At 49.6% G+C, this 15625-nt stretch overlaps 7 protein-coding genes across 8 annotated transcripts; 4 read left to right on the top strand and 3 right to left on the bottom strand.

Annotated features, from left to right (window-relative positions):
• The first annotated feature begins 51 nt into the window (after nt 1-51).
• On the top strand, nt 52-1766 carry ea (easter). The gene is made up of 3 exons (XM_017176289.3): nt 52-317; nt 529-915; nt 972-1766. The coding sequence occupies exons 1-3, from the start codon at nt 257-259 to the stop codon at nt 1700-1702; spliced, it is 1179 nt and encodes a 392-aa protein (XP_017031778.1). The 5' UTR covers nt 52-256; the 3' UTR covers nt 1703-1766.
• Nucleotides 1755-2671, bottom strand: LOC108081216 (39 kDa FK506-binding nuclear protein-like). The gene is made up of 3 exons (XM_017176290.3): nt 2564-2671; nt 2221-2433; nt 1755-2161 (listed from the first exon to the last, which is right to left on the bottom strand). The coding sequence occupies exons 1-3, from the start codon at nt 2571-2573 to the stop codon at nt 1878-1880; spliced, it is 507 nt and encodes a 168-aa protein (XP_017031779.1). The 5' UTR covers nt 2574-2671; the 3' UTR covers nt 1755-1877.
• Nucleotides 2672-2928: 257 nt separating this feature from the next.
• Nucleotides 2929-3853, top strand: mRpL9 (mitochondrial ribosomal protein L9). Its single transcript, XM_017176005.3, has 2 exons — nt 2929-3077; nt 3134-3853. The coding sequence occupies exons 1-2, from the start codon at nt 3006-3008 to the stop codon at nt 3818-3820; spliced, it is 759 nt and encodes a 252-aa protein (XP_017031494.1). The 5' UTR covers nt 2929-3005; the 3' UTR covers nt 3821-3853.
• Nucleotides 3832-5434, bottom strand: Fkbp39 (FK506-binding protein 39kD). 2 transcript variants are annotated; one of them, XM_017176002.2, is made up of 4 exons: nt 5278-5434; nt 4877-5089; nt 4628-4810; nt 3832-4564 (listed from the first exon to the last, which is right to left on the bottom strand). In XM_017176002.2, exons 1-4 carry the CDS (start codon nt 5291-5293, stop codon nt 3951-3953), a joined length of 1026 nt encoding a protein of 341 aa, XP_017031491.1. In that variant the 5' UTR covers nt 5294-5434; the 3' UTR covers nt 3832-3950. The 2 variants fall into 2 exon arrangements, with proteins under 2 accessions (XP_017031491.1, XP_017031490.1); XM_017176001.2 differs by having other exon boundaries at nt 3832-4810.
• Nucleotides 5435-5505: 71 nt separating this feature from the next.
• On the top strand, nt 5506-10246 carry Cyfip (Cytoplasmic FMR1-interacting protein Sra-1). The gene is made up of 9 exons (XM_017175998.3): nt 5506-5831; nt 5902-7733; nt 7801-8093; nt 8159-8271; nt 8335-8534; nt 8604-9139; nt 9196-9290; nt 9350-9736; nt 9794-10246. Exons 1-9 carry the CDS (start codon nt 5625-5627, stop codon nt 10007-10009), a joined length of 3879 nt encoding a protein of 1292 aa, XP_017031487.1. The 5' UTR covers nt 5506-5624; the 3' UTR covers nt 10010-10246.
• A 68-nt stretch (nt 10247-10314) lies between these two features.
• Nucleotides 10315-15174, bottom strand: Nagk (N-acetylglucosamine kinase). Its single transcript, XM_017176003.3, has 5 exons — nt 15046-15174; nt 14427-14527; nt 11949-12159; nt 11660-11885; nt 10315-11472 (listed from the first exon to the last, which is right to left on the bottom strand). The coding sequence occupies exons 2-5, from the start codon at nt 14450-14452 to the stop codon at nt 10871-10873; spliced, it is 1065 nt and encodes a 354-aa protein (XP_017031492.1). The 5' UTR covers nt 14453-14527; nt 15046-15174; the 3' UTR covers nt 10315-10870.
• Nucleotides 12817-15421, top strand: SerRS-m (Seryl-tRNA synthetase, mitochondrial). The gene has a single exon (XM_017175999.3). The coding sequence runs from the start codon at nt 12962-12964 to the stop codon at nt 14225-14227; it is 1266 nt and encodes a 421-aa protein (XP_017031488.1). The 5' UTR covers nt 12817-12961; the 3' UTR covers nt 14228-15421.
• Nucleotides 15422-15625: the final 204 nt, after the last annotated feature.

Raw genomic sequence — 15625 nt, 5'->3', positions numbered from 1 at the left:
TCGTGAGAACACTGAGTGAAGCCATTGGCCCAGCTTCAGTCGTGTGCCAAGCTTCGCTTCGGTCACTCCGCTCTCCGCTTTGTGGGAATTCCGATTTAGTCATCACATCTGTATCGTCCATATTATCGTGCCGTTTATTTTGATAACTGCTTCTGCGATCGATCTGTGATACCGCTTAGCACCGAGACCAGGCTAAAGCCAAACCAAATACCCACTGACGACGTCTTAAGAAAGGATTAAGCTTGCGAAACGTAAAATGTTTCAACTACCAGTTATCTGCCTGTTTCTGGGCATTTTGGCGAAATCATCGGCGGGCCGTAAGTAAATAAAATTGAAGTCTTTTGCTATGGGACTCCAGCAAGATTCACATCTTCTGGGAATGACAAGCTTATTTGTTTTGCCGCGGGCCTTCTAAAACCTGTTTCCACGCTTCTATAACTAATAACCAAAGATATTCACAATACCGAATCGTTAGCTTGATGAATGAAAGCGGTTACTTACATGCGTCTTTAATCCCTCTACATCCAGAGTTCTATTTCCCCAATGAGGCTGCTCAGGTGCCAAACTATGGACGCTGCATCACGCCCAACCGGGAGCGGGCACTGTGCATCCACCTGGAGGACTGCAAATACCTTTATGGCATTTTGACGACCAGCCCCCTGAGAGACACAGACCGCCTGTACCTCAGCCGCAGCCAGTGCGGCTATACGAACGGCAAGGTGCTGATCTGCTGCCCAGATCGCTATCGGGACAGCTCGCCGGCGGCAGTAACGCCGACTAAACCCAATATCACCAGCACCAGTTTGCTCCCGCTGCCCGGCCAGTGCGGCAATATACTCTCGAACCGGATTTATGGTGGCGTTAAGACAAAGATTGACGAGTTCCCTTGGATGGCGCTGATCGAGTACACGAAAGGTGAGAGCAATGGAAATCACTGTCAAAGCTCACTTATCATTTTTCCCACTATGCAGCTGAGGGCAAGAAAGGTCATCACTGTGGCGGCTCCTTGATCAGCACCCGATACGTGGTCACCGCCTCTCATTGTGTCAATGGTAAATCGCTGCCCACCGATTGGCGACTAACAGGAGTACGTCTGGGCGAATGGGACACCTCCACTGATCCCGACTGCGAGGTAGATGTGCGTGGCATGAAGGACTGCGCGCCCCCGCATCTAGATGTGCCCGTAGAACGCACTGTGCCACATCCCGCTTACATTCCTGGCTCCAAGAACCAAGTCAACGATATCGCACTGCTGCGTCTCGGGCAGCAGATTGAGTACACCGACTTTGTGCGTCCGATTTGCCTACCACTGGATGCGAACCTGCGAGCAGCTACGTTCGACGGCATCACCATGGACGTGGCGGGCTGGGGCAAGACGGAGCAGCAGTCCACCAGTCCCTTAAAGCTCAAGGCAGCCGTCGAGGGATTCCGCTTGGACGAGTGCCAAGGCGTCTATAGTGGCCAGCAGATACTTCTGGAGGAGACTCAGATGTGCGCGGGCGGCAAGGAGGGCGTAGACTCCTGTCGCGGCGACTCCGGTGGCCCGCTTATTGGACTGGATACTAACAAGGTGAACACGTACTACTTTTTGGCGGGCGTTGTCTCCTTTGGACCAACACCATGCGGCCTGGCCGGCTGGCCGGGTGTCTACACGCTGGTGGGCAAGTATGTTGACTGGATCCAGAACACTATCGAACCCTAAATGTTGCGTGGATTGTAAAATAGTGTTTATGTAAATAAATTCGAACAACAAATCTGTCTTTCAATTACTTCTTTAATAGCTTTTTGGGCTGTAAATTAAAAATTGTGTGCTTCCTTGCAAAACTGCTACAAGATATTCTTCAAAATGATCGAATAAAAAGAGCTATTTGAGCTTGTTAGTCTGCTTTAGTTTTGTTTAGTTTAGTCATCAAAGCGGAGACTTCTTCACCACTCACGTCTTTATCTACATTTCCCAGAAGTGACAGGTTCTCTTTATCATAGTCCTTCTCCTCCTTCTTAGCAGCGACGCCATTCTGCTTCTTGCTAACTTTCTTGGCATTAGCTTTGGGTGATGCCTTGACAACCTTGAACTTGAACGGCTCTTCGTTATCGTACGCTCGCATCATGTAACTGTAATCATCATCGCTCCAGTAGCCCAATAAAGAAACCGTGGCATTGCCTGTAACACAGAAATTTAGATAGCTACATACATATAAACATTAGTGAAGTCAAAGTCACCTTTGGCGGTAAACGTAATCTGTTCGCCTCCGCTAATGTCCAAGTTCAGCAACGCCTGGGGAATCACTTGCGACACAGTGCCCAAAATGGACATTTTCTTTTGGTACTTTACGTAAATTTTGGCAATATCGCCCTTCTCGAAGGCCACACCCGATAGGTGCAGATCATTCTGAGTCCAGCCAACGTAGGTGTTCCCAGGCTCCATTTTTAGACCTAGATAGCGGGAAATTTATGAATTATATTATTCTTAATAGGACGAAACAAGAAGAAAATGGCGTCGAACGAAAACCGAACGGACCCAAAAGAAGTCCAGAAATCCCATACATAGAAAGCTACCACTTACTAAAAAACATTTTCCAGGAATATTAAATTCTGTAAAATATGAGTGAACACAATGGTGTCTCGGTGAGCGCATCCGTTGAAAAATGTCACTTTAAAGCTTTTCAGTCTGGCAACTCTGTTGAGTAAATCGATGAGGAATCGATTATCTCGATGTATCGGTGGTATAATCTGCCGTATAGGGATCGACTCAAAAAGTAAAAATCCTGCCGCAAGACATGTATTTGTATTTTTTCATATAATCTTAAATTATTTCACACTAAGTGATTAAATATAAAGTAAGACATTGTATTTGTTTTTATTTTTAATCATTGAGTCGTTGGGGCATCCCCGAAAATATGTACCTTTAGGTACCGGGTACAAAAACGCCAGCAACCGTTGAAGTATTACCATCTGGCAGCTCTGAAAGCACGTGTGCAGTCTGGCAACTCCGACTGGTGGTAAAAATGTTGAAGAATATCTACGTAACGCCGTTAAATTTGCTTAAATCGGCTACCAGCCTGCAGCAACAAGTGCGAGTAAGTGCTAATAGCAATCTTGGAAGCGATCCCCACTCACCACATCCTGATTGCAGACCACATTCGTGCTCAAGCGCAAATATGACCCGCCGCTGCACAAAACCAACGAGAAGCCGCGCCGGATGAGGGCCAAATACTTTATCTACGAGCTTGTGGAGGATACGCTGGTCAAGAAGCGGCCAAACATGGAGGCGGTGCTGAAGACCTTCGTGGAGGGCGTTGGTGACAAGGGGGACGTGGTGTCAATGAAGCCACATTTTGTCTACAACAAACTGCTCCTCCCTGGCCTGGCCGACTACAATACACCGGAGAACGTGGCCAAGTACGCCAAAACTGAGGCGGAGAAGTCGGCGGTGAAGCATAGTTCGGCATACGCCCAGCGCACTGTCAATATGTTAGAGTCCATTGTCTTGGCGGTGGTGATGAACAAGGATGAACCGTGGGTGCTGGAGCCGTGGCACATCAAGGCCTCTTTGCGCAAGGCCGGCTTCCACTGCCGCGAGGAGTGCATAACCTTGCCCAAGGAGCGCATCGAGGGCCCCGATCTGAAGAAGGAGAACAAGGACTTCTACTGCACCGTGACCATTAATAAGTTGGAGCAGGCGCGGCTAAAGTGCCGTCTGCACCACTGGAGTACAGATCCTAGTGAAAGACTCCCCTATGTGCTGGAGCACTGGAAGCAGAATTCAGAACCATTGCTGGAGGTCGGCTTGCCCCAGAAGCCGGGAAAGGAGAAAAAATAAACTTGTTGATCTATGAACAGCGCGAAAAACAAAGTGTGTTTATTTTATTTTAACATGTTATCAAGTTTTGCATAGAAAAGTACTTAATGGCTACTTTACGAGTCTACATATATGATGTGGGTTAAATGGATTAGTGCACTGCCTTCAGCTCCACCTCAAAGACTAGTGTCGAATTGGGTGGGATGGTCGGGGGAGATCCGCGTCCTCCGTAGGCCATGTGCGGCGGGCAGGTAATGCGACGCTTGCCGCCCACCTTCATGCCGGCGACGCCAACGTCCCAGCCCTTGATCACCTCGCCACCGCCCAAAGCGAACTTGAAGCCCTTGCCCTTAAGCAGGCTGTCGAATGTCTTGTTATTCGACTGCAGGCGGCCGATGTAGTAGACGGAGACGCGTTTTCCCGGCTTGGCCTCTTCTCCCTTGCCGGGAAAGACATCGACAATTTTCACGCCACCGGTAATGGTGCGCTCACCTAGCTGTTGCTTGGAAGTCTGCTCCTTTGCCTTGGGCTGCTCTTTCTTGGCCTCGGCCTTGGTCTTCTGGTTCTGCGGAGTCTTTGACTCTTTCTCCTTCTTAGCGACGCCATTCTGCTCCTTGGCACCTTTCTTGGCATTAGCCTCCGGTGATAGCTTGGCAACCTTGGCCTTGGGCTGCTCCACCTCCTCTTCGTCATCGGAGTCTTCTTCTTCAGCGCTCTCGTCCTCGTCCTCATCGTCATCATCATCGTCGTCTTCATCTCCATTTTCTAGGAACGACTCGTACTCTTGAATTAGGCGACTGTCATCATCGTCTTCCTCCTCCTCCTCACCATCTTCATCTTCATCGTCTTCGTCTTCGTCCTCCTCGTCCTCAGCTTGAGCTCCTGCCTTCTTCCCATTCTTATTCTGCTTGGCTGTATCCTTGAGCAAGTTCTCAATGGTATAGTCTTCGTCGTCCTCATCGTCAGAGTCGATGTCGTGCAAATAGCCCAACAGAGATACCGTAGCATCGCCTGCAAAGCGAATAAAACATGAATTGTGCATCTCTGAGTAGGAATTCCGAAATTCACGGAACTCACCCTCCGTATTGAATGTAATCTGGTCGCCCTTGCTGAAGTTCAGGTCCAGCGGGGCCTGGGGAATGGCTTTCGACACTGTGGCCACAATGAACTTCTCCGTCTCGTTGGTAACGTAGAGCTTGGCACTCTCGCCCTCATCGATGGCGACACCGGAAATGTGGAAGGACTTCACAATGGTCTGGGAGTACTTGCGCCTAGGCTTCATATGCAAACCTAAACGGCGGGAAGATTTGTATGATTTACAGACTAAAACGTGACGATACAAATGGCGCCGCCGTCCACGCTGCCGGCACCGCGACAGGGGCAAGCACGTGGCTCGAACAAAAACCGCCCGGACCCATGAGTGCCAAGTGATCATCCAGAGGCTTTACTTATATAGTAATCGAAATGCTACCGCTTACCCCAAAACATGGACATCTTGCAAGGATATGGACTTCTTTTCACGGAAAAGCAAATAAAAAAGGGGAGTTCAAAAACTGAATAACTGACGCCGACTGCAGACCGATGCGGAGCTTCTTAAAAATACCACAGGAAAGCGGATCAGTGTGACCAAGAAACAAAATCCTGAATACGACACAAAAACGGTACGAAATTAAGACTGTGTCGGCGCTTCCGCGTGAACGACAAGAAACTGTTTGTGTATTTGTGGCAGCGATAGGCGAAAAAATCGTACTTTCGGGGAATTGCAGCCCCGCCTTGATAAATTGCATTTAATTCGGGCCTCCGGAGGCATGGTAAAGAGCACAGCATGACGGAGAAGATTACGCTAGCGGACGCGCTGTCCAATGTGGAGGTGCTGGACGAGCTGTCGCTGCCGGATGAGCAGCCGTGCATTGAGGCCCAGCCCTGTTCCATTATCTACAAGGCAAACTTCGACACAAACTTCGAGGACCGCAATGGATTTGTCACCGGAATCGCCAAGTACATTGAGGAGGCAACCACTCACGCGAATTTGGTAAGATATACCAAAGTTCTCTGCTTCATTGGGTCAAATTACTCACACCCCCTCCCACTTCCGCCCGCAGAATGTGCTGCTGGACGAGGGGCAGAAGCATGCAGTTATGCTGTACACCTGGCGCTGCTGCTCACGCGCCATACCGCAGCCCAAGTCCAACGAGCAGCCGAATCGAGTGGAGATCTACGAGAAGACGGTGGAGGTCCTGGCCCCGGAGGTGAACAAGCTGCTGAACTTCATGTACTTCCAGCGCAAGGCCATTGAGGCCTTCTCGGGCGAGGTGAAGCGTCTGTGTCACGCCGAGAAGCGCAAGGATTTCGTGTCCGAGGCGTACTTGCTGACGCTGGGCAAGTTCATCAACATGTTTGCCGTCCTGGACGAGCTGAAGAACATGAAGTCGAGTGTGAAGAACGACTACTCCACGTATCGGCGCGCGGCCCAGTTCCTTAAGGTGATGTCCGACTCGCACACCTTGCAGGAGTCCCAGAATCTCTCCATGTTCCTGGCCACACAGAACAAAATTCGCGACACGGTCAAGGACACGCTGGAGAAGATCGTTGGCTACGAAGATCTGCTCTCGGACGTGGTCAACATTTGCGTACACATGTTTGAGACCAAAATGTACTTGACACCGGAGGAGAAGCATATGCTGGTCAAGGTGATGGGCTTCGGCCTGTTCCTTATGGACAGCGATGCCTGCAACATCAATAAGCTGGACCAGAAGAAGAAGATCCGCTTGGACCGCATTGACCGCATCTTTAAGAACCTGGAGGTGGTGCCGCTCTTCGGCGACATGCAGATCGCCCCCTTCAACTACATCAAGCGTAGCAAGCACTTCGACTCCAGCAAGTGGCCGCTCTCCAGCTCGAATGCCATCAGCCCCCAGGCGGATTTGATGGTACATCTGCCCCAGATACGCGAGGACCACGTTAAGTATATATCGGAACTGGCCCGATACACAAACGAGGTAACCACCACCGTCAAGGAGAATCCCTCTGACGCCGAGAACCGGATCACCTCAGACCTCGCCCTGCGTGGCCTCCAACTGCTATCGGAGTGGACCAGCGTCGTCACGGAGCTGTACTCCTGGAAGCTGCTCCACCCCACCGACCACCACCAGAACAAGGAGTGTCCCGTGGAGGCCGAGGAATATGAGCGGGCCACCCGCTACAATTATACCTCGGAGGAGAAGTTCGCCCTTATCGAGGTGATCGCCATGATCAAGGGCCTGCAGGTGCTGATGGCGCGCATTGAAACCGTTCTGTGCGAGGCCATCCGGCGCAACATCTACTCGGAGCTGCAGGACTTTGTGCAACTTTCGCTGCGTGAACCGCTACGAAAGGCGGTGAAGAACAAGAAGGATTTGATCCGGAGCATCATAATGTCGGTGCGAGAGACTTCGGCCGACTGGCAGAAGGGCTACGAGCCCATCGACGACCCAGTGTCCAAGGGTAAAAAGGATCCCGACGGCGGCTTCCGCATACAGGTTCCCCGCCTCAACGTGGGCCCCTCATCTACGCAGCTGTACATGGTGCGCACGATGTTGGAGTCGCTGATTGCCGACAAGAGCGGCGGCAAGCGCACGTTGCGCAAGGACATCGATGGCAATTGCTTGATGCAGATCGACACGTTCCACAAGACCTCCTTCTACTGGAGCTACTTGCTCAACTTCAGCGACACGCTGCAGAAGTGCTGCGATCTCTCCCAGCTATGGTACCGTGAATTTTACTTGGAAATGACAATGGGTCGCAAGGTTAACAAGTGCCTGGTGCGGCACCAGCACAACGAGGAATGCAAGGATCTTATCACTATGGAGAAGCGCATTCAGTTCCCCATAGAGATGTCTATGCCCTGGATCCTCACCGATCACATTCTGCAGACAAAGGAGCCCTCGATGATGGAGTGAGTATCAAAAGGAGAGCTTGACTTTTTGAAGACCTACTCACAGGACAGTATTCATATTTTCCAGATTTGTTTTGTATCCTTTGGATCTGTACAACGACTCGGCGCATTATGCCCTCACCGTCTTCCGCAAGCAGTTCCTCTATGATGAAGTGGAGGCCGAGGTCAATCTGTGCTTCGACCAGTTTGTCTACAAGCTGAGCGAACAGATCTTTGCCCATTACAAGCAGTTGGCGGGTAGCATTTTCCTCGACAAGCGATTCCGGTTGGAGTGCGAAGTGCTCGGCTTCAACTTTCAGTCATATCCCCGAAACAATCGCTATGAGACCCTGTTAAAGCAGCGACATGTACAGCTGTTGGGTAAGCAGGCATATCTCTAGATTACAACATTTATTTACTTATGTTGTTTCTCCAATTGTCCACAGGTCGTTCCATTGACTTAAACAAACTGGTAACCCAGCGCATAAACGCCAACATGCACAAGAGTATTGAGCTGGCCATCAGCCGCTTCGAGGGCAACGATATAACTGGCATTGTGGTGAGTAAATTCAGGAAGCAAATAAAGAGCAGGAAGGACGTGCATTACATGTTGCTTTTCTAGGAACTGGAGGGACTGTTGGAGGCCAATCGCATTTGCCACAAGTTACTAAGCAAATACTTGGCCTTGGACAACTTTGATGGCATGGTCAAGGAGGCTAATCACAATGTTTTGGCACCGTACGGCCGCATTACACTGCACGTCTTTGTGGAGCTAAACTATGACTTTTTGGTAAATTATTGCTACAATGCAGCCACAAATCGGTAAGTTATCAGGATTATTACGAGCCCTGCATAATGAAGTTACTTTTAATGTTAATTTTCTTCATTTAGCTTTATTCGCACCAAAGTAAATCTGTCGTCGTCCCAGGCCATTCAGCGGGAGAAGCCGCCGCAAATGTCGCATTATTATCTTTGGGGCTCCAAACAGCTGAATGCCGCCTACTCCACCCAGTATGGCCAGTATACTGGCTTTGTTGGCTCGCCCCATTTCCATGCAATGTGCCGCCTGCTCGGCTACCAGGGCATTGCCGTTGTCATGGACATTATACTCAAGGACATTGTTAAGCCCTTGATCCAGGGCTCACTGCTGCAGTTCACCAAGACCCTGATGATTGCCATGCCAAAGTCCTGCAAGCTTCCTCGTTGCGAGTACGGATCCCCGGGCGTGCTGAGCTATTATCAGGCCCATCTTACGGACATCGTGCAATATCCGGATGCCAAGACCGAGCTGTTTCAGTCCTTCAGGGAGTTTGGCAACAGCATAATTTTTTGCCTGCTGATCGAACAGGCACTCTCCCAGGAGGAGGTGTGCGATCTGTTGCACGCGGCTCTCTTTCAAAACATCTTTCCCAGGCCATTCTGCAAAGGTATGTAGCTTTAATGTATTTTTTCAAGGGACTCTTGTGCATCTTTACCTCTTCAGAGAACGAGAAACCGGAGGCCAAGCAAAAGCGACTTGAAGCCCAGTTCGCCAACCTGCAAATCGTGTCAAATGTGGAAAAGATCGGCACTGCTAAGGTAAGATTCCAAAGAATTCAGTTATTGAAAAGATTCCAACGAAATTCTACAACCAACAGCAAGCCATGATCGCACGGGAGGGGGATTTGCTTACACGCGAACGCCTGTGCTGCGGCTTGAGCATCTTCGAGGTGATACTCAATCGCGTGAAGAGCTATTTGGATGATCCGGTGTGGTGTGGTCCGCCGCCCGCCAATGGGATTATCCATGTGGACGAGTGCTCAGAGTTCCATCGATTGTGGTCCGCCCTGCAGTTTGTCTATTGCATTCCAGTGAGAGGAACGGAGTACACCATTGAGGAGCTCTTCGGCGAGGGCCTCAACTGGGCGGGCTGCGTCATGATTGTCCTGCTTGGCCAGCAGCGGCGCTTTGAGGCTCTTGACTTTTGCTACCACATTCTGCGGGTACAGCGCGTCGATGGCAAGGATGAAGACGTCAAGGGCATTGTGAGTTTCCCTTGCTAATTGGTCAAAGCTAAGCTAAAGTTCAATTTGCCTTTGCAGCAACTCAAGCGGATGGTGGATCGTATTCGTCGGTTCCAAGTATTAAATTCACAAATCTTCTCCATTCTCAACAAGTATCTGAAGGGTGGTGACGGCGAGGGCTCAAACGTGGAGCATGTGCGGTGCTTTCCCCCGCCGCAGCATCCGTCGGTCATATCGTCGTCGTCCTCCCACTACCAGGATCCGCAGAGATTGCGCCAGAGCATGAACAATTGAATCGATCGACGGTCGGGAATATGCATTTAAGCGCAATTAATCGCAGATACAATTTCACGCCACAAGGCGGAACTCATTGTCGTAATGTAGGAACCGATAGAGCCAAGGTCTCGCCCAAATCTTGACAATTTGTTTTGGAGTTTCGGGTTTTATTTAAATTCGATTTTATTGGAAATGTTTTTTATTCGTACAGTACGTAAAATGTATTATCCAAGCAATTATATATATATATATAGATATAGTATTGATCCCCATTGCATTATATTTAGCTATCCCAAATACTCTATAGTAAGATCGCTAAGACATTGCGTTTGGCCTCTCTTTATTTCTTCGCTACAAAATAGACACGCTCTCGTTTGCGCCCCCGATTTGAGAATCAAATTAGCCAAAGAATTGACGACAGACAGCACGGCGAAATAAAAACGAATTGGCTTTAAATACAATCAAAGTATTACAAATTAGATGCAGCAATTATAATGGAAGATATTGTAACAACAGCCAACATTGAGACACATTTACACAATTAATACAATGAACATTATCGAATAAAATTTTCATACGTATTTCTAACAAACCCAATAAGTCGGAAAATTACTATTTCGGTGGCTTAGATAAAGGGCTTTTGTGTTTTTTAATTTTAACTATATAAAAAACAAGCAAGGAAGCTAACCAACTTATTAAAGTTCACCTAGGAGCTCATCAAGGCTAATGAAATATAAATATATACTCTCTCGGTTGGCACCAAGTCATAACTTTGGGGATAGGGGTATCTGGTATCCAACATCATAGATAAGCCGCTAAGTGCGTCTGCTAACACTTGGCCACTTTGATTGCCTATTTCGGAATGGATTCATCTAACAACTACACGGCTACTGGCGCTTTGCCCACCCCGTTGGTCTTAACCTCCGACTTCCTCCGTGGATCCGTGTACGTGTGCAGGACTGTGACATTGTCCGCATAGTTGCGCGGTAGCTCAAACTTGGCGTTATCCGCACCCAGGTAGCAGGCTCCGTAGGCACTGCTCTTGGTGATGCTGACCATCTTAAGGTTAAAGTCAATAGGCGTCTTGGAGAGCTCCGCGGTGAAGGCCTCCTTTAGCAGGTCCCAGCTGGACCACACCGAACCCACGCACACCACGCTGAGGTCACCCGACTTGACCAGATCCTTGTGGACATTGGGCAGCAGAGAAACAATCAAACGGGCCAGATGCACGCCGGCCTCGCGAAACAAACCGCGTGCCAGTTCGTCACCATTCTCTGCATTCTGGGCCAGCTTCTTGCACAGATTGGCGAAGAAGGGCTTGTCGAATTTGGCGTAGCAGTGGGGCAGCAAATCGTACCGTGTCTCGATGCTGAAGTGCTCCTTGATCAGGGCCCAGGTCTTCTCCACGGGGGCCGACGACTTCTCGAAGTTGTCCATGTGATCAAAGACCACCTTTACGGCGCGGTACGAGATGAACCAGGCTGCGAAGTGGAAGGGTTGGGGGTCAAAATGAATCAACAACAACGGTGGCAATGAGTCAGTGGCAATCAACGCTATCAGACAATCCTAATCGCAGCTGCAGCCGATTATCGCGGTATTCATATGACATTAAACAACCATTAGCTGCTGATAAGCCTAACGACCCCAGTCAGCTTGATCTCTACTCACCGCTGCCCTCGTCCCCGAGGAAGTTTCCCCAACCGCCGCAATTCGAGGTGGAGCCGTCAGGATTGCGCAGCAGACAGTTAGACCCCGTGCCCGAGATCAGGACCATGCCGCCGATGGAGGATGCTGTGAACATGCTGCCCATGGTGTCACTGGAAACGGCATAGCTCTCGGCCAGATTTGGAAATGTTGTGCGTAGCTCCTGCTCCAGTTCGCGGTTGGTGGCCTCCTGTTGGGATCAAAGCATATTCTAAAGGACTGTTGAATAGTAGGGGTTATGTTGATTGCTAACCTGCTCGCAGCCGCTGAGACTTAGACCCAAGCTTGTGAGGGGCGTGTCCTTGGATATGCCTGCCTCCTCCTTGGCCCGCTCCACCATGTCGGTGATGCGACGGGCGCACTCCGGGATGCCGATGCCCCAGTGGTTGGTGCCCAAGCCGCTCGTAGAGCCCACTGACTGACCGGTCTCATCGCAGATGACCAGCCTGGAGTGCGTGGCTCCCCTGAAAAGGAGAGAAAGGGACGCAATTCCTGAATCTATTTCCGGATTCTCTTTATCGTTACACAATAGGTGAAAGGGGCTGTGACCGCAGACAATAAATAAGGCGATGGAATCAAATTGAAGCGAATTAACCGATCTCGCGGCCGCAAATTGAAATTGAAGAAGCTGCCAATTGACAAATTCATTTAAAGAAAACGTGTCACACGCACAAAATTGAATTCGACAACGCATAGACGACGGGTCGTGCCACAGGTCCCAATTAGCCGCAGTCCAAATGCGGGCAGAGTATAATATATGGGCATATCCAAACATAGAATCTTATCCCGAATTGGAAAGTAAAAGGGAAAATAGGGGCCTGCAATACCGTTACATTGCAGCTGCTGTGACGGATGGATAAGCCAAGATAAGTAACGTGACGAAAGTGCACCGCTTATTGGGCTCAATTGAGCCAATCATATGCAAAATGGGCACAACAAAAGGCATTTGTTATCGCCGCCTTAACTATTTTTAACCAACGTCCAATTTACTTCGCTCGTAAAAATACCTCTGCAGCAAATTCAAACCGAGTACCGTGCTTCCGTGACGTAACGGTCAACGGGAATCAGCGAGTTGGCAGCGCAGAAAGCCACTCTCTCCCTCTCTTGCTGGCCAGCGACCTGCCAACTCGTTGCAGTGGGTTATCAAACAGCCGGCAGAATTATTAACGAAAATTGTACGCGGAAACATTTAATGATTTCGTCGGTATAGTGACCAGAACCCCGCGATCGCCGGCGTTTGCTCTATAATAAGTTGAGTTAATTGAAATGAAATTGCTAACAAATGTCCGGAGGCTGCGGCCGCTGCTGACGCTGCGCCGCCAAAGGTCGCATGACGCAAAAGCTTCGCTGGCGGCGGAGGCGCCAAGGCAACCGGTTCCAACTAGTGCCCAGCTCGATGAGCTGGAGCGGAATGTGGTGCTCCGTCAACACCAAAACAATTTGCCGCTGATCCGCTCCCTCGTGGAGCAGGCGAAGGACGGCGATCCGGACACTCTGAGCAGGCTGCGCTCAGAGTTGGAGCAGCTGCCCAATGCCACGCATCCACGACTGCAGGACTACGGCGTGGAGCCGCGGGAGCTGGCCCAGTACGTGCACAGAGAATTGCCGCCGCAGGCCAATCTAAAAGAGTTCTCCGAGCTGGCCCGCTCCCTTAATCTCTTCCGGATGGATCATTTGGGCAACTATACGGGCCACAAGAGCTACTACTTGACCGGCCAATTGGCCATGCTGGAGCAGGCCATCATACAGTACGCACTCCAAGCGGTCACGGGTCACGGGTTCAAGCTAATCTCCGTGCCTGACATCCTACCGCGCGAAGTGATCGAATCCTGTGGCATGCGCACCGAGGGCGAGCGCACCCAGGTCTACAAGCTGGACACTGGCGAGTGCCTGTCGGGCACGTCGGAAATGGCGCTGGCCGGATTATATCAGGGCAAGCAGCTTTCGGAGGAGCAGCTTCCCCTTAAGGTGACCGCCGTCAGTCGCTGCTATCGCGCCGAGACGTCTGGACTACAGGAGGAGAAGGGCATATATCGGGTGCATCAGTTCACCAAGGTAGAGATGTTTGCCATCTGCACGGCCGAGCAGTCGGAAACCGAGCTGGAGGAGTTTAAGAACATCGAGTTGGATCTTTTTCGGTGTCTGGGCCTTAACTTTCGGCTGCTAGACATGCCACCATGTGAGCTGGGCACTCCGGCATACCAGAAGTACGACATCGAGGCATGGATGCCAGGCCGTCAGATGTGGGGCGAACTCTCGAGCTGCAGTAACTGCACCGACTACCAGGCCAAGCGGCTGGGCATCCGGTATCGCCGCTCAAGCGACGGACAGGTCCTGCATGCCCACACCATCAACGGCACAGCTACTGCCATTCCCCGACTGCTGATAGCCCTGCTGGAGTCGTACCAGCGGAGCGAAGGCATCGAAATACCCGCTGTGCTGAGGCCCTTCATGGACGGACAGGAGCTGATCACGCGGAACAAGCGGATACCCGAGACCAAGCTGGTCAAGTTCATCAAGGCCCAGATCTAGCACTGTTTTTGTACCAAACTCTTGAATATTATGATTAAAGCCCGCGGAATATTTTGAAGCACACTCCCCGAAACCCTTATCGCCTCCGTCCGACCGATCCCATGGATAACGCATAGCACTTAATCACACTCATTAATCACCGCGATTGGTTATTGAATTACAAAACAGTGGTTGGTGTTGTGTTGGCGTTTCTACTCACCCTTCGACTCCGCCAAAATACTTCATCCTGATTCTAAGATAGCTGGCGGCCGGAACGAGTCCCAACCTGAATGTGGCTCTGTGGTGCGATGGAGGCGATTCCTGTAAGACAAAAACAAGTGCAATTAAGCAATAAACAGTTTGCTGGATTAATTGAAACAATCAACTGGTTGGGTTTAACCTTATCGTCGCATATCACATAAGCCTCAAAAAAACATTTGTCCACCTGTGTACTTTAGTTGTTATTGTTGTGCACAGGTAAAAACCGCTGAGCCAGGTAGAAATGGCATTAAAGAAAGGCCAGAACAGCAGCAGCAAGTGGTGCATGCGCTGGAGGAGTGCAAACAGAACGGAGTGTTTCGCTAGAGGTATCACTGTGGCCAAGCTCTCGCCCGCTGCAGAGTGAGAGTGAAAAGCGTGCAAACTAGTTTATAATGTATCCCGCTCACTTTTGCTTACGTTACACACTCGTAGCGCAATTTTGCCATAATGTTAATATTGTTTTGATTTGATTGCCACACGCCCACACGAGAGTACAAAAAATGCCCTCCTAGTTGTCGATTAGAGGCGACAGCAGGAACTATGGCCAAGATAGAGTACGACGAGCAACCAACTCTTACCCGGCGAAAATGAGTAATCGCGCTGCAAGCGGTCCGAGCGCTATGAATCCCAAACACGAAATGTTGTGTTTTTTGGGGGACATACTCTTATTTAAAGCCGAGCGCTCATTGATAATTTGTATACCCTCGCGAAGGGTATGATGCTTTTCGTGTGAAGTGTGCAACGTATTTAAAGTCGATGTATTTTTAATTCAATTTGAAACTTTCGGATTAGTGTTTTCTATGTTGCAGGTAGTATATATCATATACCATATAATTAATGGGAATAAAATATTAACTTTGCTGTTTTTAAATTAATTTTAATCAAGATATAAGCTTTAATTTTTGTACTACGAAAATTTTTGAATAAAACATGAATACATTTTTAAGAATCTAATTGCAGGGTATACAATTAACCTTTACAGTTTTGGTAATTGGTTTGTTTTCCTTTTTTTTTTATTGTGACCACAAGCCAGTGGTGTTAAGTCTCCTCAGCTAGCGACCCGGCAGTGCTGGTAAACGACCAAGTGTTGAATCGCGGTAAATTTAAAATCGCACAGCACTCAAATTTTCCTCTTTTAGGTTTATTAAAACGTTACAA

Source organism: Drosophila kikkawai, chromosome 3R (genome assembly GCF_030179895.1).
Source record: "Drosophila kikkawai strain 14028-0561.14 chromosome 3R, DkikHiC1v2, whole genome shotgun sequence".
In the NCBI taxonomy this organism is placed as follows: domain Eukaryota; kingdom Metazoa; phylum Arthropoda; class Insecta; order Diptera; family Drosophilidae; genus Drosophila; species Drosophila kikkawai.
The sequence above is the reverse complement of the archived record's forward strand: the minus strand, read 5'-3'. Positions and strand labels throughout refer to the sequence as shown.

Bases quoted from the DNA above. Each gene is read 5' to 3' on its own strand.
- mRpL9 (XM_017176005.3), top strand. From the start codon at position 3,006: ATGTTGAAGAATATCTACGTAACGCCGTTAAATTTGCTTAAATCGGCT. The intron at 3,078-3,133 runs GTAAGTGCTAAT...TCCTGATTGCAG, and splicing joins GCCTGCAGCAACAAGTGCGA to ACCACATTCGTGCTCAAGCG.
- Nagk (XM_017176003.3), bottom strand. From the start codon at position 14,452: ATGAAGTATTTTGGCGGAGTCGAAGG. The intron at 12,160-14,426 runs GTGAGTAGAAAC...TCTCCTTTTCAG, and splicing joins TATTTTGGCGGAGTCGAAGG to GGGAGCCACGCACTCCAGGC. The intron at 11,886-11,948 runs GTTAGCAATCAA...TGATCCCAACAG, and splicing joins GTCTCAGCGGCTGCGAGCAG to GAGGCCACCAACCGCGAACT.
- ea (XM_017176289.3), top strand. From the start codon at position 257: ATGTTTCAACTACCAGTTATCTGCCTGTTTCTGGGCATTTTGGCGAAA. The intron at 318-528 runs GTAAGTAAATAA...CTCTACATCCAG, and splicing joins GGCGAAATCATCGGCGGGCC to AGTTCTATTTCCCCAATGAG. The intron at 916-971 runs GTGAGAGCAATG...CCCACTATGCAG, and splicing joins GCTGATCGAGTACACGAAAG to CTGAGGGCAAGAAAGGTCAT.
- LOC108081216 (XM_017176290.3), bottom strand. The intron at 2,162-2,220 runs GTGACTTTGACT...TCTGTGTTACAG, and splicing joins GATTACGTTTACCGCCAAAG to GCAATGCCACGGTTTCTTTA.
- Fkbp39 (XM_017176001.2), bottom strand. The intron at 4,811-4,876 runs GTGAGTTCCGTG...TTCGCTTTGCAG, and splicing joins GATTACATTCAATACGGAGG to GCGATGCTACGGTATCTCTG.
- Cyfip (XM_017175998.3), top strand. From the start codon at position 5,625: ATGACGGAGAAGATTACGCTAGCGGACGCGCTGTCCAATGTGGAGGTG. The intron at 8,272-8,334 runs GTGAGTAAATTC...TTGCTTTTCTAG, and splicing joins ACGATATAACTGGCATTGTG to GAACTGGAGGGACTGTTGGA. The intron at 9,291-9,349 runs GTAAGATTCCAA...TACAACCAACAG, and splicing joins AAAAGATCGGCACTGCTAAG to CAAGCCATGATCGCACGGGA.
- SerRS-m (XM_017175999.3), top strand. From the start codon at position 12,962: ATGAAATTGCTAACAAATGTCCGGAGGCTGCGGCCGCTGCTGACGCTG.